The 23,897-nt window shown below is 26.8% G+C and overlaps 1 protein-coding gene across 1 annotated transcript in view; it reads right to left on the minus strand.

Annotated features, from left to right (window-relative positions):
• LOC129984396 (low-density lipoprotein receptor-related protein 2-like) overlaps positions 1–23,897 on the minus strand; it is a 112,338-nt gene that overhangs the window by 16,445 nt on the left and 71,996 nt on the right. Inside the window, exons 33-61 of the mRNA XM_056094276.1 lie at positions 23,460–23,644; positions 22,334–22,486; positions 21,572–21,672; positions 20,984–21,158; positions 20,411–20,630; positions 19,767–19,991; positions 18,907–19,089; positions 18,079–18,386; positions 16,868–17,093; positions 16,606–16,746; positions 16,264–16,419; positions 15,679–15,916; positions 14,827–14,994; positions 14,616–14,737; positions 14,269–14,379; positions 13,656–13,784; positions 12,906–13,031; positions 12,610–12,726; positions 11,482–11,770; positions 10,040–10,263; positions 8,634–8,906; positions 7,095–7,604; positions 5,630–5,888; positions 4,854–4,982; positions 3,696–3,872; positions 3,071–3,297; positions 1,821–2,090; positions 763–882; positions 270–392 (exon numbers count right to left, since the gene is read on the minus strand). Of these exons, the coding sequence (XP_055950251.1) occupies positions 270–392; positions 763–882; positions 1,821–2,090; positions 3,071–3,297; positions 3,696–3,872; positions 4,854–4,982; positions 5,630–5,888; positions 7,095–7,604; positions 8,634–8,906; positions 10,040–10,263; positions 11,482–11,770; positions 12,610–12,726; positions 12,906–13,031; positions 13,656–13,784; positions 14,269–14,379; positions 14,616–14,737; positions 14,827–14,994; positions 15,679–15,916; positions 16,264–16,419; positions 16,606–16,746; positions 16,868–17,093; positions 18,079–18,386; positions 18,907–19,089; positions 19,767–19,991; positions 20,411–20,630; positions 20,984–21,158; positions 21,572–21,672; positions 22,334–22,486; positions 23,460–23,644 (5,685 nt within the window). The remainder of the gene's footprint in view (positions 1–269; positions 393–762; positions 883–1,820; positions 2,091–3,070; positions 3,298–3,695; positions 3,873–4,853; positions 4,983–5,629; positions 5,889–7,094; positions 7,605–8,633; positions 8,907–10,039; positions 10,264–11,481; positions 11,771–12,609; positions 12,727–12,905; positions 13,032–13,655; positions 13,785–14,268; positions 14,380–14,615; positions 14,738–14,826; positions 14,995–15,678; positions 15,917–16,263; positions 16,420–16,605; positions 16,747–16,867; positions 17,094–18,078; positions 18,387–18,906; positions 19,090–19,766; positions 19,992–20,410; positions 20,631–20,983; positions 21,159–21,571; positions 21,673–22,333; positions 22,487–23,459; positions 23,645–23,897) is intronic.

The following is a 23,897-nucleotide window of genomic DNA, read 5'->3' on the forward strand; positions in this document are numbered from 1 at the left end:
AAAATTTAGCAATCTTTCATGAGTTGTTGAATAAGTAGGATTAGAATATAACTAATGTTGTATTGTTACTGTCTATATTCAACAACATTATAAAATCTATGCAAAACAGGTAAGAAAGAATTAATAGTAATCGATTTCTGTTTCTTAAAATTTTTTAGAGTAAGAGTTTCCACTCAACTTTTTTTGTGCATTTCTATTAAAAAATAATAATGGCTGAAAATTTAGCACTAAATGAAACTTAGATTAAATGAAAGGAAGTAATAACTTACGACATAGAGCTGGATCTTCATCAGAACCATCAGGGCAGTCTTCATCTCCATCACAATGCCATGCTTCAGACACGCAGCGACCAGTACTTTTACATTTGAAGGCATGTTCTCCACAATCATGAACTAAAAGACAAAATTAGTATTAAGGTTTTATTTTTTATAGAAAATCAAAAAATTAGAATAGGTGTGTTAAACATCTAAATATATCTATAACATAATAATAAGTTTAATGTATATTAACTAATAATTTAATGCTATACTATGTATAAGTTTATGTTTTCATTGAGAATTTCATAAAAATATTTTTAGAAGCAAAAATATTCAGCAGATGAAAATTTTTTAAACTATTACTACTAATAACATTTTTTAAAACAAAGAAAATTTTATAAATAAATAACATTAAGATAATAAATAAAACTTATATTTGAAATAAAAAAATAAAAATTAAAATTTATTGCACATTCAATATTTTTAAATAGTATGAAATATTTACCACAAAACTCTTCATCAGATTTGTCACTACAGTCAGCAGTGCCATCGCAGATACGGATTCGAGAAATGCAGCTTTGGTTGTTACGGCATTGAAATTGTCCTGGTTTGCAAACAAAAGGTGCTGCAAAAGAAATCCAAGTGTTATTAAAATGGTGTGCTTTGAATACAAACATAATTACAATTTTTTTAACTGCAGTCTGGGAAGTTTTAAATGTTTAAATAGGTTGTTTCCCCCTCATACAAGAAGAGGTTCTATTAGACAAGAAAGAAAAATTCATAATTTTCATCTTTACTGTGTCATTAACAATTATAATTTTGCATTAACTAACATTTCTCATTCCTGAAATGCCACATAACATTTAATTAGCAAACAAATAATAAATCTTGCACATTTTATTTTAGTACTTGGTGTTTTCAATAATATCTTTCTCCACACCACCATTATTATCACTAATAAGCCTATATATAATAGGAACTAATATTCAAAAGAATTATAGTAATGGATTGTATTTATATTCCAAAATGAAGTGATAATAATTTAGGTATAAAAATTTTAGAATGTAAAATTTGGGAGTTAATATTTTTTTTAAAAATCCCTTATAAAATGAAATAAAGATGCAATGACTTTGTATTACAAAAGTTTTAACTGACAAAACAATTATATACTGTGAACTACTACATGCTATATTATTCTTATAGTTGGCACCATTATCCAAACATTTGTTTAGTCAGGATGCAAGCTTCTATATTTTGAAGTTGCAAGATTCTACTATTGGCTGTCACACCAATTTCAAATTCACATTTAACAGGTTATTTTTAAGACGTTACATTCAATCCAGATTTTGCACCCTAATACCAAATATCAACAAGGTGAAAACTTATATTGCTAGCAAGCAAAATAAAACATTACTTTTCTTATTATGTATATTGTATTTTACTTTTCAAGCATATGAACTGAATATTTATGAGTCAGCGAGAATAAAAAAAGTAAGAAATCTGAACTCAACTTCAGTTTAATAAAATGCATCCCTTATAAAATGTTAAAAATAGACAACTTACGACAGCCAGCTTCATCAGATCCATCCCTACAATCTTTGTTGCCATCACAGCGATAATAAATAGGAATGCACCTTGAGTCTCTGCCCTCACACCTATGTTGACCAGCTGTACAATTAGGAAGGCAAGTAGCTGGATTGGATGAATCTTCCAAGTAGAATTTCTGTATTGATACAAAGTTATCTGGGCAAGCACAAGTGTACGACTGACCTCCTGGAGCAATAAGGCAGAGATTTGAACATCCACCATTATTTCGTCCACAAGGATTAGTATCTACAAAAATGAGAAATTTATGTCAATAATAATATTTGTTGGAACAAATTAAATCTAAGTATTTAAACAATTCATTTAATATTTTATGATTTCATTAAGTAATTTGTTACTTATATTCTTCTAACATATCATTTCGAGATAGTAGAAAGATTAACTCATGTCTCATTATAATTAAAATTGAACATCCCTAAACAATATACTTTCTCTAAAAATTAACACATACATAATTATCAATGGAAATTTAATATCAGAAATTTTATTTTAAATTTGATTGTTTAGATTATAGTTAAAAAAATCTAAAAAGAAATATCCTCTTAAAATGAAGATTATTTTCTCCATTATCAAGTTAATGTAATAAGTACTAAAAATTTTCCATGTATAACCTCTATAACAGCAGTGAAAATTTATTGCTTTTGTGATATGTCTGTATCAGTCCATAATTAATGGGGAAGGGGAAGAGATTCAGATATAATATTTGCATCATTAAAAAAAATTTTAAAAACTGAATCATGGGATATTAACAGTTTCAATATAAAATAAGGTTGATTTCAGAAGAACTATGCAGATAATTAACTGCTTTAAATATCCAAGCAAGACATCACCCCAAAAAATAAACAATCGTATAATGTCATAATAAGCAAAAATGATGATTATAATGTAATAATAACATTAACTGTTATTATGCTATATGCCAAATAAAGTATGTCCAATTTTTTTTTTTAAATATTCGACTCGTATATTTATACAGAAATATTCACAGCATTTTTTTTTTTAATTGCATCAAGCTTCTTACGTTCAAAAAATTCTTATTTCTGAATATAATATTGTTCTTAAAACATGGACTCCTGCAGTTAGTATTGAATATTTGGATCACATTAACCAAATATAAGTCAACATAAGTATCATAGTAAATGTTTATTGAACACCAGGGCATCTTCATGAAAATAATTTAAAAATTCTATTTTATTCACAGAACTTACAAGGCAGTTGGCGCAATGGATGATAGATGTGAATATCATAAGGCCTATGAGATGTATTTCGGAGAACTTGCAAATCTTCACCAGTAAATTTGTCAGCTCTATAAACGCCTTTCATGTTCCAATCAGTCCAGTAAATATAGTTATCAAATACAGAGATGGCAAATACATGTGGTACAGAGTTGCCTGCCAACACTTGATGTCGATTCTTTCCATCAAAGTCTGCAAATCTGGAAGTATTAAGAAATGATTAAAATGAAAATAAACTATATAAACTGGGACAAATTTATAAAAGATGTATTCTTAAAATTTCATTAAAAGCTCAGGGTTTTACTTACACATCAGTTACAAACAATTTTAAAAATTATTAACTAAATATTTTAAATGAATAGTAAATATTTTATACAAACTTTAATATAAAATATATTTAGGTTATAATCTTTTTTTAAAAAAATTAATTTTGCTCGTCTATCCTTCATCTTTTTAAACAGTTACAATTAAGTTTCCTACCACAGGATTTCACATTAACAGTATTTAGTACCAGAATATGTAATAAAATGAGAAAAAATGTAGTTTTAAATTTGTCATTACAAGAAATTTCAAAATTATAACAGATAATTATACATACTCAATATAGTCCAAATGTGCATCAGCCCAGAATATTTTATTGCTGAAATAATCGATGGTCAGTGCATTAGGCCATACTAGTTTATTTTCATACAGTACAATACGTGAAAAATTGGTGCCATCCATTCCCATACGAGCAATATATGCATGATGACCCCAATCAGTAAAATAAAGATACCTATGCGAAGAAAAATGAGTTAAAAATAAAGAAAATGCAGATATAAAATTATAGGAATACAAAGCAAGATAATAAGAAACAAATTATTAAAAAGAAACATTAAGCAAAAAATGCATTTATAAAGTAGCATAATATGGTCCATTATCTATAATTTCATAATATTTATAGAAAATCAGAAAAATCCTTCTCTAAAAGATTGTGGATGAGCTTTGTTTTTAAACATGAATATGTGAGACAAATTAAATGTTTGTGATATTACACTGTATTTGTGTATTTCAAATATCTTTTAGATAAAGAATAGTTTGTTAAGGAATTCCCCCCTCCCCTCCAAATACTATTAAAGAAAAGGCACAATATAAATTGCATCACAGGGATGTATTTTTTTAATAGGATTATGTTGAGAATACCAAGGTTGAAAATACAGATTAATCACTTAAAACAAATTTAAATAGACAATTCTATAACATTTCTATAGTATTAACAGTATTCAGAATCTGTGAAATATCACGGGAAAATTGTAAAGTAATTTTATGATAATTGGGAAAGACCATTCAATTTTTTTAAAATCTATCAGATTTAATTTTATTTGTTGTTCATGAAAATGTTATTAAGAGCTATTCATTCTATATTACAAAGAATATGGCAAATAATTAAGCATCAGTTTGATGAGCTTTATGCAGCTAGCTAATATAACTGGATATATCAGCTATATTAGATAAGAGCCAAAAATACAAATCCACTCTTCATCTTGCACTAATTCATAGAATGTCTTTTCATTTATTTTCTTAATAAAATCATGAAATTGTAGATATTCATAAATATGCAACATAGACATATGACATACATTTTATATATATCCACAATATCAGAAATCATTTACATCTCAGAATGCATAGATTAAATAGTCATTTCTTGCACACATAATTCAGTTTCCTACAGCATTATTTGACAGCACACAGAAAAAAAAATCCTTAGTCTTACCCAATACCAGGATGAACTGCAATTGCTCTAGGATCAGATATTCCATGCGTTAGTAAAGTTTTTCTGCTCGTGCCATCCAATTCAGCAACATCAAGTTGTTTAGATGTTCGATCAAGCCAGTAGATTTTCCTATAGGTATATTAATAACAAATGTAAAACTAAATTTATATTAAATAACACATATTGGTTGGAACTACAATTACTTTTAGCCATTACAAATTAAATGCATTTAAATTAACAAAACCTAAAACCCATTGCTGCTGTGATTCAAAAACTTCATACTAATATTATTTGATTATAAATATATTAATAGTTGTAATGTAAATCAATAGAGCATGTTTAATTATATATTTTCTTTGCATAATTTTAATTTCATTTGTTACAAATTTGTATATACTAGAAATTGAAAATTAATATTGTAAGTCGCCATTTCAAACTGAGATCCAAATTCAAATAAAAAAAAACTTAAAATTTGAAAATAAAATGATAGAGAAAATTCTAGATAAACACCAAAAGTTTTAAGTAAATTGCCAGACATGGGACAAAACATGTCCATAATTAGTGGCATTATTTCGCAAAATCAAAGAAAGAAGCAGTAAATCTGAAGAAAGATAAATGTATATAAAGAAATAGTTATCACCCAGAATGATTTCCTTTTTAAGCAAGCATTCGAGCCAGTAAAATTTTCATATTCAATAAACAAATTTTTAAATACACTATTTAGAAACATTTAAATACTATATATAATATAACAAATCAAAATAAAAGCAAATTACCTTCCAATCCAATCAACAGCTAATCCTTCTAGACCTTGAGTATCATGTTTTATAAGCGTTTCTTCTCCAGTACCATTAATAAAAATACGACTTATTGTCTTGTTTCCAACGTCGCAGAAATAAAGCCTACTTTCTAAATAATCAAAATCCAAAGCAACTACATTTCTTAAATCCATCTTTATTAGACTATACTGACTGCCATCAATACTCATGTTGCGAAGGTAATATCTATTTGTGAAGATAACCCATGGTTCAGTATCTGAAAGAGAAAGTCAATGCTATCAAAATGTCAAGAATATAGGAAAAATATTTTTATTGTATTTTATATATTGCATAAATCTATATTTACAATAATTATGCTAATGTTATTTATATTACCTGTGCAACTTCGTTCCTTCATCTATAAAATTCTTTGTAGAAATTTAACAATACTAATTTGTGTTAGCAAAAATCACACACACACACAAACTAACAACGATTTTATGTAATATTTTAAATTTAAAATACAACTTAATGAAATATTAACTACTTATAAAAACTCTGTCTTGTTTAGTTGCAAAACTGAACAAATTATTTGCAGTGAATGAATACTCTTAAAGAAATATAAATTAAATCTAGACTATCATGTTTGGTTTCAGTTATAATTAGACATCACAAATAATTTGTATTTTAGAAAAATATAGCTTGTACACACTTCATTTTCAAAAATTCAATAAACTCATCTAATTTATAATATTCACAATTAAACAATATTAAGGCTTTTGGAAGTGTAGTCTGTCAGATCAAATCTGCTAGATGTTTATAAACAACTCTAAATCTTTTATACACAAACTTTATTGACTTTCTTCTACAAATTGGCAAATTGCTAAACACTTAAACCAAAGAAACTTGATGGCCTATTTGATTTTGGTCTGAGAATTAAGAACAAAATTATTTTAATAAAATCGGTACTTGTTTTTAAGACATTGTAATAAATTGTCATAAACTCGGGAATGCAACCATCTTGTGCCTAATGGAACTTCGTGACCTTAATTCAATAAAAAAAGAATCGCCAAGTAAACAATTATCATAATGTAAATCAGAAAATTTACCAGAAACTCAGATTTATACAAATAAATAAGCAGAAATTAAAACTAATGGATTAAATTTAATTTAATATAATTTTAGAAATGTATGAAGTCTCAAATCAATTAAATATTATTTCTTAAAATAGTAGCATTTTTTAAAATTTTAATTCATTTTTTTATTTGCTGCTTATGATATTTCATATGTCAGTAAAAACAAATATAAAAGATATGGGTTTCAAAACAAGTTCAGAATCCTTTCCTTAATTTAGGATAAAAGGAAGGATTTTTGCATGAATTCGATATAAAAATTTATAAAACCATCAATTCAATAACATTTTACATTTAGATATGGCATACTTATCGCAAAACACTATTAAAAATTATGGAATAAAACTCACTATCTTTCCTCTTGCAGGTACGTCCATCAGTTTCTCTTTCATAATATGTATCATTACATTTACAATAGTAAGAGCCAGGTGTATTGAAACAATATTGTGAGCATACTTCAGGCTTCACAACACATTCATTGATATCTTTACATGCTTTTCCATCCTTGGCCAATTCATATCCTTCACTGCATTCACAATAGAAGCCAGTAAGAGTGTTGACACACTTGTGTTCACATTGATTTGTTTCAACTTTGGCACATTCATCAATGTGGCAATGAGCTGGCTCATCAGAACCATCCTCACAATCAATTTGCTTGTTGCAGACTCGCTCATAGGGAATACATTGACCACCTTTGCATCTGAACTGAGCACCAGAACATGTTGGAGTTTCTGAAGCACAGTCTTTGGCCAGTTCGTCACTCCCATCACCACAGTCATCTTCGCCATCACAGTGATACATCTTACGAATACATTTTGCATTGCGGCAAGTAAATTCTTCATCAGTACAGGCTCGGAAAGCTGCAAAGGTAAAAATAACATACAATAATTCAGTTAAAGATAACTAAAAACAAAAAGAAAATTTTAAAACTAGTTTTTAACTCTTTTTAGTTAGTTAGCTGTATAATAGTATTTTAAACCATTTTTTTTTTACTTCTAAATTTAAATTTTACACAATCAAAATTAAAGCCCTGGGATTCCAGATAAGAAAACAGTAATATATATAACATTCTAAATAAAAATAAGAGCTATGTTACCGGTTAAATGTACAATTTTAGAAACCAACAAACAATATGAATATAAAATTCCATTAATCTGCTATTCAATATAAATATTTTTAAGTTATCAAAAGTGATATAGCAGAAAATTAATGCTCCATTAGACAGAAATAATGTCAAAAAATCATAATAAGTCTAAGAATATTTGAATATTGCAGAGTTGATACTTATATTCATTTATCACCTAATAGATTGATAATGATTGTAATTGTTGATTCATAATTGTTGTAAATGATTGTTTTAAAATAGGTTAGAATTGCAAATATATTAATTTAAATTATTAAACTCATTATTTAGAAGAATTTCCATTGTTTCATGTAAGAATATCATATTAGGAAAAATTAAAATTTGTGACTACACATTACTTTTTTCAGAATTTGCCAATTTCAAAATTCCTTATTATGTCAATCATTCCTTCCTGTTCTCTGACTAGCACATTAAAATTCACATTAATATTTGCATATATATACAGAATTCCATAGTATGTTACATAATATTCCATTAAAGATGGCACTATATATACTAAAGATATTCCCTATAAGCATACAGAAAATAGAAAACTTACTGTGTGCTGCTAATGGGAAAGTCCACTTTTGCAATTTTAATATAAAAATGCATTTTATGTCTGCTTGAACAGTTAAAAATCTCATTAACTCAGAAATGAGAGGTAAATTTCTAGCTTTGAATTCTTTCAAATTCCTACTCAATAATTAATGAGTATGTTAATAGATCCCTTTTAGAAAAAATTTGTAGACAATGATCAACTACTTACTGCAATTTTTTGGTTCATCAGATCCATCTCCACAGTCATTATCATGATCACAAACCCATTCTTTATTGATGCACCTTCTATTATCACACTGAAATTGATTGTTTTCACATGGCTCAGGAGGAGGACAGTTATGAATTGTACTATTTTCATCAGCACCATCAACACAATCGGGATCTCCATCACAAACCCAGCGTTTTGGTATACAAGAGGCTCGACCCCACTGTTTATTTTGTGGGCATGTGAATTCTTTTTCAGGATCACATTCTCTGGTTTCTGCAAAACAAAATAAAAATAGGTTAGTAAGTTGTAAGATAAAAGATAAACTATCATTCAAGATTTTATTACAAAATTACACTGCTATCTAAAAATTAAAACTAAAATTTGTTTTTCTTTAAATACACAACAATATACATCCAAGAAATGGAGTTCCAATTTGAAATGAATAATATTGCAAAGCTAACAAAATTATCTGAGAGATCAAACAAAAGTCTTATATTTCTCTAATAATAAAATTCTTTTATCTAATCTTTTTAAATTCGATCAGCAGTATCTATTCAAATTACATAATTTAAGTATCACTGTAATGATAATAGTGCAAATCAGTTTTAACTTACTCAGTTGCAAAATTCAAACATTTTTCCAGTATCGTATTTCTTGAAAATCTTAATAAATTTTTTATTTATTTCTTAATCTTTTCAACTACATTTTGTAATAACGTCGTAATAAAGAAATCCGAATGAAACTGTCACGAATAAAGTTGCACTCGTGACAGTTTCTCGTGACATTTTTACTCTGCAAAAACTGTTTTGCAATGTATCATACGTAGTGATGCTCATGAATAATGTTGGATATATGATTGGTAAAAGATTTCTTGCAATAAAATTGTTTTAAAATATTATAAAAACTAGAGACTCAATTTTTCACAGTCTTATATGGTCAATTCAACCCAAATGGGACGCATGTGTCCCATTTAAAAAGACTCTGGGACGCATAAAACCCACCTCAGAAAGTGAGCTTACAGTTAATTTGTTTTTATTTTAGCAGAATATAGCTATTTACACTTTATTTAGACATTAGAGCTCAAAATTTTCTTAATTTTAGAAAAGAAAAAAACTGATATTGAAAAGTTAAACAAGTTTTAAATGTAGGAATATGAATGCATATTAATTTTAAGATGTTAAAACTACAGCTATTTTTATTTACAATTCTGTTATTATTAAATATTAAAAATTATTATTAAAATTAAATATTATTATTACACAAAAACATGCCATGTTTCTGAGAGTAACACTTCATATAAATATTACTTTCTTCCTTATCTAAATGCAATAAAAATGCATATTAAAAAAACTTGATCTTTTTTATAAATTTTTAAAAAATTATTTAACTTTTGCAAAATTACTAACCACATTGGTGACGAGTATCCTCATCAGAATTATCCAAACAGTCATTATCTCCATCGCAAATATAAATTCTAGGAACACAATTTCCATTGTCACAAGTGAATAAGTCACCATAACAAGTTTTCTTTTCACTCTTACAATATTCTTCAGGTTCATCAGCACCATCACCACAATCGTCATCGCCATCACAATACCAAGTAGCTGGGATGCATCTGTGACTTGAGCACCTAAGACAAAAATGCATTAGTTAAAAATCTATTATTAAACTGTAAATAATAAAACAACTAAGTTTTTAAAAAAAGTTATAAAAAATGAATTATTGAAATAATTTATTAATTTCAAACTTGTAACTATCATTATTATTGTAACTAACCGAGAATTTCATAAATCCAATTTCTTTTTCATAAATCTTAATCCAAAAATCTCCCAAACACTGATTAATTTTGGTAAAACCCAAACAACGAAATGTCGGTAAGGGATGTCTGTTCATCTTCCCCCCAGTGACATTGTGAAAAGATCTTCCAACCATATTGTATAGTAAGCACATTGATGTGTCCATCAATAAATTATGAAAAAATTCCATTTTTTTTTCACTCTTAAATTGAAGAAACTCCCCAGGATCAAACAATAATAGATCCATGGTTGGGTGGAGCATTCCAAAGTTTATTTTTTTTTTTAACTAAGTTTAATACTGAATTTTTAAAATTTAGTATACATGGTTTCAGCACACACAGCCTTGGCCAAGGCATCAGTATTAGCTCATTGCAATTCAGTCTGATGTGGAATGGGACCCATTCAAAGTAAATGGAGTGTCATATATTCTCAGCAAAGATCTAAAGTATCCAAGCTAGTCTTATCCCCAGATTTGCCCAATTGGAAAAGTGCAATATAAAGGTATGATCGTTTCTTAAAATCCAGTCCAAAGCAGCGTTTAACACAGTGCAGGCTCTTATAAATTGAAATAATCTCAGAATACATAGCAGTGGTCAATGTTAAAATCCAGTCCAACAGCAGTGGTCAATGTTAAAATCCAGTCCAACAGCAGTGTTTAACAAGTGCAAACTCTTATATGGTTGCACATCATGTCAAATATTCATTGAAATTAAATACATTTTAATGTTTTGTTTTCCAAAATAGTTTCAAAGAACAGTTCATTAAACAATAGTTTACCTCATAATATATGAAACTAATAAAAAATTTCATTGAAAAAAAGCTAACTAATTAAAATCATAAATCATTAAATAAATCATAAATCATTAAATCATAATCAATGAGAAAGTGTAAAAATAAAGGTCTTCACGCATAAAATTAAGAACACTTGCGGCTAATGCTCTTAAAGGTTTCACTAACAGTTAATAAATTACTTTTTAGATTCAATATTTAAAAGAAAATAAAAAGATATTTAATTACAATTTAAATTTTTCTTAATATTCTTATTAAATTACCTGAAACTGTTGGGTGGGCAAGTTCTTTGAGCACATAAAGCTGGATTTTCATCAGAATTATCTCCACAATCATTATCTCCATCACACAGCCAGTAAGGTTCAACACAAATATTAGTTAAATTGCATTTGATATGATTTCCAGGGCATGTTCTGTTTTTCTGACAATGCTCTAAGCTTTCATCAGATGTTTTGTTGTCCTTGCAATCATTGATCCCATTACACAGCTGACTCTTAGGGATACAACGGAAGTTGGCACAAGTGAACTCTCCATCAGCACATGAAGGATATTCTAAAAGATATATTACAACTCTTATGATAATAAGAAATCATTAAAAAAAAGATTCTTAAAAGATATTTAACAAATGCTAATTGTTAGATTTACTTTGAAATCTGTATAAAGTAGTATTTGATATCTGCATACCTGTATTTAGGCAAGATTTAATATGCAAGTACAAACATAATATTGAACCATTTGGTTAGAAAAAAATATATATTAATTAAATTTAAAATATCAAATGAAAAGACAAAGAATTTAGTTTATGAAACATTAATATTTATTAGCAATGCAAGATTTATTTTTTATGTAACCATGATTGAACCAGCAAACTCCAAAAGAGAATAAGAACCAAATAAATAAAATAATATATTTTTTTTTAAATCGACATTTGCCTCCCCCCTTCATACAGCAAATGCATATAATCATATAAAATGCTCTTTGATAGTAGTAAAAATTGCATAGAAATCATTAATGTAAAAAACATTATAAAACTAAAATAAGATGATTTTTTATAAGCATTTCTGAAGAAAAAAAAAATTTTTTTTGGAGGGGGGGGGGGATTTATTACCTTTTTCAAACTACTGATTTAATATATAAATATTCATAATTTTTGCAAACAAAAAATTTATTACAAATAATAAGCATTGATAAACTAAGCAAGTTAAAAAAATATATAAAAAAATAGAAAAATAAAGGTTCAGCATATTTTTTTTACCTCATTACAAATCCAATATGCATATTTATAATTAAAATTTTTTATACGAGCTCTAAACAGATTTTAATATGTATTTTGAATTACAATATAGAAAAATTTCAAAAACACTATAATAAAAAAAATTAAAAACGCTAACCACAATCCATTTCATCAGTTCCATCTCCACAGTCATTTTCATGATCACACCTCCAAGTCTTAAAAATGCATCGACCTACACCACACCGGAATAAATCAGGACTACAGGTATGAAGAGCTGAAATGCAAAAGCAACAATCAAAACTATTTTCGGGGTTAAATCCACTAGATAGAGAATTTCAGAATGGTTTCAAAATCTTAACAGATATTCAACTTTATCATAAATTGAAATATTTGCTCTGATACATTTATTAATGAATTATAAAATTAAAATATATACTGTTAAGAGCAACTTACCACAAAATTTAGAATCTTCATCAGTATTGTCACCACAATCATCATCACCATCACAAGCCCACAAGCGAGGAATGCATTTTCCATTTCCACAAGTAAACTTACTGTCACTACATGTTACATTTTCAGCTGAAAATAAATTTTTATGTTATAAAAAATGATAAAACTAAAAATATTTTTTATAAATCTTTTCTTCTTAAACTAGAAAAAAATGTAATCGTTTAATAAAGTCCTTTGTGATTAAAACACATGTTTAAATTCACAACATTTTACTAGCTAAGTTCAAAAAATTTTTTAACTATAATTTGAGTAAAAATTTAAAACCTTAAAAAACAAAAGAATTGAAATAAATCCTGTATGCATCAGTATCTAGCAAAACATAACATAGAAACTGCATGTTAATTATTACATGCAATTCCACAAACAATGTGGTATTTAAGAGAAGTATTGTATCAATTAATTACACTGCATTATTCAAATGGGTGACAGCGATTGATATAAATACAATTAACCAATTAATTAGTTATTACTTCGTTAATACAAATTAACTAAGCTTTGGTTCATTATTTTTTAATTCACATATGATTAAATATTATATACAAATAGGCATTTATAAAAATATCATTCTAATCTTTTAAAAAACAAAGATACAGCAAAAAATCTTTTATAGTGCAAATATACAAGTTTTTTTATGCTGTCAATAGTAGAATACACAAAGATACAACTGAATGCAAGTTGCAGTAATTTTTTTACCTGCACACATTCGACCTTCATTGACAACTTTAAATCCCTTTTGACATAAACATTCAACAGTACCATTTGGTGCTTGATGGCAAGAATGAGCACAACCTCCATTATTGGTTTTGCAAGGATCATTAGTACCTACAATAAAAAATAAAAAATTACATAAAATATTATCTTTAAATTTGGGGAAAAAATCCAATAACAAATTTACGTTTGTGACTAAAAAATATATTAATTTGGATCAAATGCATTATACTTTCATACATTAATTTTTTTAGATAAATTTAAAGCATGTTAATAACTTAAAGAAGCAAAATATTTCAAAATTAATAAACCTGATTACGTTACTAAAAACTAGCCTACTTGGCATACTATTAATTATAATTATTTTGTGCCTCCATTGTTTTTACAAATGCTAATAGAAAAATAATACATTTTAACACATTAAAAAGAATTGCAGAAGGAGATCAAGATATATAATAACTCTTGTATAGCACACAAATACAGTTGAATGAAAAACAAACAAATCAAAATACTTAAAAATTCTCTCTTCTCTTCTTGAAGCATTTAAATAATTAAAGAATATTAAATAAAAATAAAATGAAAAATCACAAAAACTTACATGCTTGTCGATCAGGTGCAAATATATGTATATCTCGAGGGGATTCTTCCAACCTTTTTACCATATCAATCATACCAGCTCCGGTATGCTTTTCAGCTCGATACACACCTCCTACAGAAAAATTTTATATGAATATAAATCGGTGTAGATATATTAACATTCTAAAAAGGAAAAAAGCAATTGAATATAATAGTTACAAAATATCTTCTTTTCATTTTTAAAAAATCACATTTATTCCTAAGAATTAAATTCAGCAAAATTTCAAAAGTTGCTTTGTTCCATTTATATAAATTATTTCAGCTATAATAATTTAAGCTTAAATTTTTTCTAGATTCAAGGCTACTTACTTAATTGCAAATCTGTCCAGTAAATATATTTTCCAAACACCGTTATAGCAAATGGATAAATTGTTGCAGAAACCAACACTTCTCTATTTGACCCATCCAAATCTGATCTTTCAATCTTTTCTCTGAAATCATACAAATATTTTTGAAAAATCCGTTTCTTAGAATCGCCATTAGAATGCAAGAAGTATTCCATACATTAACAAGCATTTACCTTAAAGCATCTGTCCAGTACAACTTTCTGTCATCATAGTCAATAGCTAAACCGCTAGGTTGAGTAAGATTGGTGTCATGTATAGCTATTTTGTTGTTTCCACCCATTGTAGCCTTGAAGATTTTGCCAGCATTTCCAAATCGTCCCCAATCAGTGTAATACATATATCTAAAAAGAACAAATAATTGAAATGAAAAGAATTTACAAAAATTCAACAGAAAAATATGCAAAAAAATTTAAAAAAAAAAAAAATTAAAAAATGCATGCACGTGAAGCACAAGTTAAGCACTTTTTTTGTCAAATTAATAAGAAATTGCAAATGTATTAAATCGATAAATTAATAAAAGGTATCGGAAATCTTAAAAAAGTTTGTGAAAAATGCTCAATTCTTCTCCTTAAGTTCATAAATAAAATAATTATAAACTTAATTTTTTGAAGATACTGTAGAACGGGTTAACATATATACATCCTATTTTCTTCTATAATACATTAGGAAAATGATTTTTTTTCAATTGAAGAATTAAGCTGATTAGTTATGACATATCAAAAATATTAATTTTAAAAGTTTTCATGCAAAAAAGTATTGTCATCTATAATAAAATATTAACAATTACAATAGAAAATGAAGTCAAATGCAGGAATATTAGAACATAAAATCATACAAAATTGAAACTTTAAATGAAATTATACTCAGAAATGTCATTATATATTTACATATAACATCCTCTCTTCCACTTATTAAGTATTCTATTAAAATCACACATTTTTTTATATATTTTATACCCAAGCAATAAATAACACTACTTTGAAATTACTATGACATAATATGAATAATAACTTTAAAAAACATACCCTTCACAGGGATCAAGTACTAAAGCTCTGGGTCTCTCCACACGAGTAATCATTACAATGTATGAGCCATCCATATTCATGGCATATATACTACGATTACCAGAATCTGTCCAATAAATTTTCTGCCTTGTCCAATCATATGCTATACCTTCAGGATTTATCCCCTTGTTTAGAATGACATTCACTTTATTCATGTCATCAAGATTAGCCCATGATATGCTGCCATCAGGACGTATTTCTAGAAAAACATAAATTGATTAAAATCTTGTTCAATTATACAAATCCTAAAGAAAAAATATGCAATTCTCATGTTAAAATAAAAAATATGAAATTAAATGTAAATTTCAAAAAATCAAATTGGTGAAAATTTAGAATGGTGTATATATATATATATAGAAAATATTTTTAAGCCCTGTAAGGGGGGAAAAAGGTAAACAATTACTCATTGTTTAGTGAATTATTTTGTGATAAATATAAATAATAAACAAAAGATAAATAAGTTCCAGCGACTACTTTTCATGTTAATTATTTTACAATAATCAATATCAAATAATTTAAACATACATTTAAAATAATGCCACTTACGAGTAAAGAAAATTCTTTTATCCTTATAGTCAAAATCAAGTCCAACAACATTTGATAAATTAGTCTTGGGTGGGAACGGAATGCTTGTTACTTTTGGATCCAGATGCAAACTCCTTATTTCTTTTCTTGTAGTAAAAACAATGTATTCCTTCAAATCTAAAAATAAAAATCTTAGTGAGATCATAAATTAAAACAATACTTTGAAAATAGAAAATAAATCACATGACAATTTATTAGACACCCATATCACAGCAGATATTTTCTAAATTTTATAATTTCGGACATCAATTTAAAAAAGAGCAGATTATACAAATATAAATGAATAGATAACAGTTTATTCACCTCCACATTTTCTTTCATCAGGTTGTAGAACACCCGAAGAACAAGCACACTTGAAAGTCTTGTTAGTATAAGTATCAGGCATTGCAAAACATAATTGCTCACATTTTGCAGATGAATGAGAGGCACATGGTGAATCTGGAGCTGTTCAAGTACGAAATTTTCAATATTACTAACAATTTTACAATATAAATGGATTTATAATTGTTTTTCATAAAATGAAGTAAGTAAAAGATTCTTCATATTAATATTTTTAACTGCTTACCAGATGGCTGATTCTTGCTATCAAAGATAACAATGTCTCGCAAAGTATCCATGTCAGCTCTAATGGATTCTACTTTTGAATCGTTTCCTGGATTTTTGTCACCTCTGTAAATAGAGCGAAGATTTCGATCCACCCAATAAACTTTGGAGCCATAAATAGCAACACCCATTGGATTAGGATAATTTCTATAGACATATTGTCTCATATGTCCATCATAGGTTACACGCTGAAAAAAATTTTTAATTAGAAAAATACTTTTGAAGAAATTTTTTTTTATAAACATAACACGTTGATTATTTACTCAATAGTATTCTGTATCAGAAAAAAATTTAAATTTTCAGTTTAAAAAATAGAAAATTACTAATTAAGAGATAAATGTACCCAACATAATTTAAACAGCCATATAATAAATAATTTCTTTAATCAATAACAGCTTAGGCTATTTGATAGGGAAAGTCATTCATGCAATCAATGTCTAGTTAATTGGTTTCAAATATGATTTCTTAAAAGAAATTACTACATTTATGAGTGATGCAATTTCAAACATCAGTACTCTGATGCAAGTGATGAAATTTGTTTAGTCTCCTGGTTCCCTTTCTAAGGTATTAAGATATGTAGGAATGGGTGACATTCATTTTTGATATTTACTTGAAGCTTTGTGCTTAGTATCAAATTCAGTTGCCATAAAGTATAATCTGTTTATGATCACTTGAATAAGATGGGTCTACAATAGAAAAATGATTTGCAAGATAATACTGAGTATTTTTTCCATTCATTATATGCCAGTCTGAAGTTCATTATTAATATCATCTTTCTAAAGTTAAAACTAAGGTAAGCATTAATTATACCCACCACCCCATATACATACTTAAGTTGAATATAGACAATCTGAATTCATAATTATATGATTTTATGTGTAGTTAAAGCTTAGACAGATCCCTAACAGTACAAAATGCTAACAGTATCATATAGCATTCAGAATATTAAACTAAATCATACAGATTTTACATAATACATATATTCAGCAATAAAGTATTTACTAGATATACATGAATAAAATATATACAAGAAGTGGCAAGTTTAAAATGACCCTTTAAATTTTTTTTTATTTTATAAATTTATACAATATTTATAACCTGCCATAAAATATAAGTCGTATCTACAAACTATTAAACTGCAATTAATTAATAGTTAAGAAATGTAAAAATTACCTGTATAGCATCTTCTTTAGAATCTACCCAATAAACATCATGCGTTTCAATATCAATAGTTAGATCTCTTGGACTACTGATTTGAGTCACCACAATAGGCACACGATTAGTTCCATCTAAGAAAGCTTTTTCAATTTTGGGATACTGTCCATAATCAATCCAATACAGATATCTTTTAATTGGATTAACAGCAACCTCTCTGGGAGAGTCCCTAGTGGTTTTCAAAAGAACCATTCGCTTGGAGCCATCAAGCCATGAAACCTCAATGAATGTCTCGTGAGGAAACACATTAGTGAAGTATAGATTTCCTGATAATAGAAATAACATTATTAAAATAAATCTAAACATTAATTTTGTAAAATCAATTTCTGATAAACTATTCATAACATAATATAAACTCAAAATTCTAATTTTAATATGTATTTTGTTGCAATTAACTAATGAAAAAAATTAAAACAAAGACAAAAATATTTGTAGTAGTTAGATTTAATTTAGCACCAATTTATCATAAAGTTGCATATCTTACAAACCACAGTTTGAAATAATTGCTTTTAAGCTATAAAATGTTTGCTTAAAATGCTATATTTATCCAACAAAAATCTAAAATTTTTTTTTTCAGGAAACACTAAAAAAATATTCAATATAGATGTATGCTTCAAAAATTTGAAAAAAAAAATGGATTCTATTGTTATTATATGCATTTCATTTTGATTTTTATAAATAAAAGTTTTGACTTTAATTGTATATACACTTAACACTATCAGATTAAACATAAAGTAATTATTAATGGATGATATCAATGGATTCAGTTCCTTGTTAATTACTTACCAGCAATCCAATCCACAGCTAGTCCTCTAATACCATTGCTTCCAATTCCATCAGAAATGATATGTTCAAGACCAGTTCCATCGGGTTTAACACGATATATTCCATTTTTCTCTCCTTGGTTGAATTCAACCCAGTAAATATGATTTTCAGCATAATGTATATCCAAATGAAGAATGTTATGACCTAGATATAAGAAATATAATCATTAATGAAATAAAATCAAGTAATTAAAATAAGTGATTCAATTTACATGTCAAATAAAAAAAAATTGCAAACTATTTGCGATATGGTAAATATTAATATTTTTATTAGATATATTGTGTTATCACTTTTTTTAAACATATTATAGGAATGCTAGGTTGCAATTTTACAGAAACTGTAGTTACAACATTACCAATTACAAAAACCTAGAATTGCAGAAGATTCAAATGATACAGTCAGTTTCACAACTTATGATCACATTTTTAGCAAATCCCACTAAATTTAAACAAATAATTATACTCTACAGAAGAATTTGTCCACCATATTTATTATTTACATCTGATCCTATTTTCATATTATAAATCTATATCTTCAGTTATCTTCACTAATAGAAGCTTGTATAATTTTTTTTTTTTTTACACATGCAGGTTTACATTGTGTTTTTCTCAAAAAGGAAATAAAAAATTAATTACCTTGTTTTGTAAAAACACATACTTCATAATTATTACAGATTACATAGTAAACAGTCTAAAGATTTACAAAATAAAAGGAAAATGACAAATCAAATGATAACTAAAACAGTTTTTTAAAAAAAGATTTTGAATAAAATATTAACAAAATAGATTTTACAAGTAATTTAAAATGATAAATGCAATTACCTGGACCAGAAATAGGACTCATAGCTTCACTGTGATCTTCTAAACTGAATCCTCTGGCTTTTTCTAATTCAGAAACAATAGCAAACGACTGATATGCTTTGCAACCCGTTTCTCCATCAGACTGGTATCCAGTGCCACACATACATCGACGTTTATTATTGGCAAGTGGAATGCATAACTGCTGGCAACCTCCATTATTTTTATTGCACTGATGATTCTCAGGAGCTAAATTATACGAGAAAGTAACATATTAAAAAGATTATATAATTCTTCAGAATACAATGCATAAACCTAACATATATATAAGTTCAAGAACTTTATAGCAGTTTTTTCACACAGAATTGGAGAAATTATTATAGAAATATTACAAATGAAAATTTTGATTTTTTAGAATATAGTAATGATCAATAAAGTATTTAAAACCTATTTCAAAGTAAGTGTTTATTTAAATATAAATAAGAAATTATATGATTAATCGAGTATGTTCTTCTATTTAACGCAGAAATTTTTTTTATTAAAGCAAAAATAATTTTTTTTTTGTTCTTTATACAGAAAACAAAATACAAATAATTTCCATAAACATTAGTTTAAAATTTAATCTGTTAACAAAAGATTATGTCATTATAGCATATATATATACTTACATGGTTTTTTGCTGTAAACTTTCATATTTATTAGACCCAATGCATTGCTTTCAAGAGTAACAGGATTATTACCATCTGGTAAGTCAACGCGCTGAACAACTTCAAATATAGGATCTAAGTAATAGAGTTTGTTGTTGTACACAGTAAGACCCAAAGGTTTTGAAATACCACTTGATACAACAGTTTTCTTGTCCTTTCCTTCGGTTGATATACTGTAAATCTTGAAATAATAATAAAATAATAAGGTATAGAAAAAAAATTGAAGCAAGAAATGTAGCAAAACATTTAAACATCAATAATAAGCTTACAATATAAAGTGCATAAAAATAAATTTCTGCAATTTTTTTGAAAAAAAATTTACAATCCATTGTCGCACAAACAAATTATTTTTTGTATGAATTATATCACTTCTATACATATTTTTAAAGAAAGGATAAGAATACCGAACGCAAAAATGATGAAGATAAATGTAAATTCTGGATAACATTTTGAGACTAAATATTATTTGAGTGTAAAAAACAGTGCTTAAATTATGAATTGCAATTATTCTAAAAATATATTTAATCAACTTACCACAGCATCTGATCTTTGACTCCAATATAAGCGTTTATTAAACAAGTCTATAGTGAGAGATTCCACATAGTTTATACCATCTTTTAAAAGAATGTGGGAATTATTTCCATCCATCTGTACAGCACCAAGCTTAGCGTTAACTCCAAATCCTCCTTCATCAAGCCAATAAAGCATGCTAAAAGTATGATTCAAGTTAATAACAAAGCAAAATATGTGCATTATAATCATTTCACAGTTTATTTTGATCTTAGTTTATTTACATGAACAATGATACCTTGATGAAAAAATATTTTAACAAATTAATACAAATTATAATGTATTACTAATTCCATAATATTAGAAAGAAATGCACCTTGTAGAATCGAAGTAGATTAGATTGTTCTGAAAGAAAATTTTCAGATACAACGATTGAAGAATCATATTTGTTATATTCAACTACACACACAAAATCCATCACTCAATTTTAAAATGCATAAAAGAAATGTGTAGATAGAAGATTTAAATTCAACAGAAGAGCTTGTCTTTATAATTGTATTCAAATTGCTTTTCATAAGGCAAATTAATAATTTTTTAAAAATAGAAACATACCCTCCTTCCGGGTCTAAAGTCATTGCTTTTGGTCTTGCAACTCCATACTCAGTTCCATCATTGCTCAAAATTACTCTTCTGAAGTCTTGTTCACCATCTACCTAAAAGAGAATTTATTATTAACATGATGTTAAATAAAAAGGTCATAAAATTCCTCAGCTCACCTCAATCATTGTTACGAAAAAATGATTCGACAAATTCTGCAACAGCTTAAATAAAGTTTTAAAAGATAAATTTGTTATTTTTTAAATATCTTAAAAATAAAATAAAATTTTTAAATATCTTTAAAATACAAATTAATTCTATTAAATACAACTTTGTAATGAATATTTCTGTGCAACTATTTCAGTTTCTGAATATATTGTTGGATTTTTCTAGAATAATCAATACCATTGGTTGAAAAATTTAATGTAAATTCAATAGTAAATAAAAAGAATATTCAGAAAACCCAAAGGATTATATATTAAGCATATGTAATAAAGATGGTCCACACTGTTTTATAACATTAAAAAAAAATCAAATAAAATGTAAAATCAGCTTTCTGTTTTTCTGAAAACAAAGACTGTTAAAGATCAAATTACAGTTCAGTTACATTTAAGATTAATCTTTAATAGTGATAATTCACCTCTGACTTTTATATTGTATATAAAAATCTAATGTCGGATAAAGGTTAAGATGTCAAATATATGAGTTCATTTTGGTAAGTTATTATTATACAAGTTAAGAAACATAGGTTAACAAGTTAAGAAATGTATCACTTACTTTGACTACTTCAAAATTTGAAGCTTTCCTGTTTCCAACAAAAAGATTTCTACCAATCCAGTCAAAAGCCAAAATATAAGGAGCCCCAACAAAAGCTTCTGGTAAAAACTTGGTTTGATTTCCACCAGATAATGACACTTTGTATATTGTTCCCTAAAAGAATTTTAAAATAGTATATACATTGTTAATAATAAAATACATGAAAAGGCTTCAAAGAAAAAACTAAAGGTAACACAAAAGTCATGGACAGAGTTTCCTAAAACAAAATTCAGGACTACAAAATTATATCCAGGAAATTTTTTTGGATATAGTTCAGAAACCATGTAAATTTGAATAAATATATTAGAATTCATTTTTATTCTAAATAAGTAATCATTGCCTCTCTCAGTATTTTCTCTATAATGCTAAAAGGAAACAACATCCGATTATTACTCATTGCCAAATGATATAAGCAATGAAGAGTAACAAAATAAGTTAATGAAATTTCTTATTTTACAAAGAATAGAGATTTTACTTTGAATAATATATAAAGGTTATTTTCTTACTACAAAAGATAATTTCTATTTAAAAAGGTTTTCTGAACTATTTTCTATTTCAATATTTTGCAAGTTTTTGTTTCAATATTTTATTGGTGATGAATGAATATTCAATATATTCCCCACCAACAATATCTACCAAATCGACTGTTATAACTCTTAAGTCCTTTTTTTCCTTACAAAAAGTATATAGCTATCCAATTTTATCTGTATTGATGAACATTTTGTAATTGCTGAATATCCTACAGAGCACAATAAATTGCAAAGTGTTTAAAAAATGCAATTTGATAAAGTTAATTTTTTTTAAACTTTTAAGAAATCACATCATTTGAGACAATTTCAAATAAGACTACTGTTAAATAAAATTGCACAGATAAAGAGTTTCAATCATTAAAGAGATACAGATCTATAAAACAATGCCATAAGACTTAAAAAAAAGCACCATTGAAATCCCAAATCATCTCATGCCAAAGAAATTACATCATTCCCTAAGCAAAGAAAAAATTTAGTACAGCATATGCATGACTGATAAAGAAAGGATTAACAATCAAGTAAAAAAAGTAAATTTTAGAAGAATTGTTTAGACTTACATTTTCCTTATCATCCTCTTCTAGCTGTATGTAATAAATTATCCCTTCCTTCTTATCATAATCAAAATCATAACCATTTTCTATACCAATAACAGGAGTAAAGAAGCCAGAAGTTTTATCATTGGGATTTAAGCCCATGGCAACCAACTGAGAAGACCGCATCACCATTAAGTAAGGATTGTCCACTAGAAGGGGGGAAAAATGTCATAAAAAATTTTTAAAAAAGGTATATATATTAAGATTTCTTACGATTTTGCTTTTAATATGCATAGTAAATAGAATACCAACAAACTATCAGATATTCATGCAGATATTTAGTTTTTTTTCCTGAAGTTTTTGACCTTCAAACACATTTTATATTATTTAAGTTATAAAATATTTAAATTTAAAATTCACAAATGTGAAAATAAACTGTATATTTATGTGTAGTAAATAATC

Source organism: Argiope bruennichi, chromosome 9 (assembly GCF_947563725.1).
Source record: "Argiope bruennichi chromosome 9, qqArgBrue1.1, whole genome shotgun sequence".
Taxonomy (NCBI): Eukaryota; Metazoa; Arthropoda; class Arachnida; order Araneae; family Araneidae; genus Argiope; species Argiope bruennichi.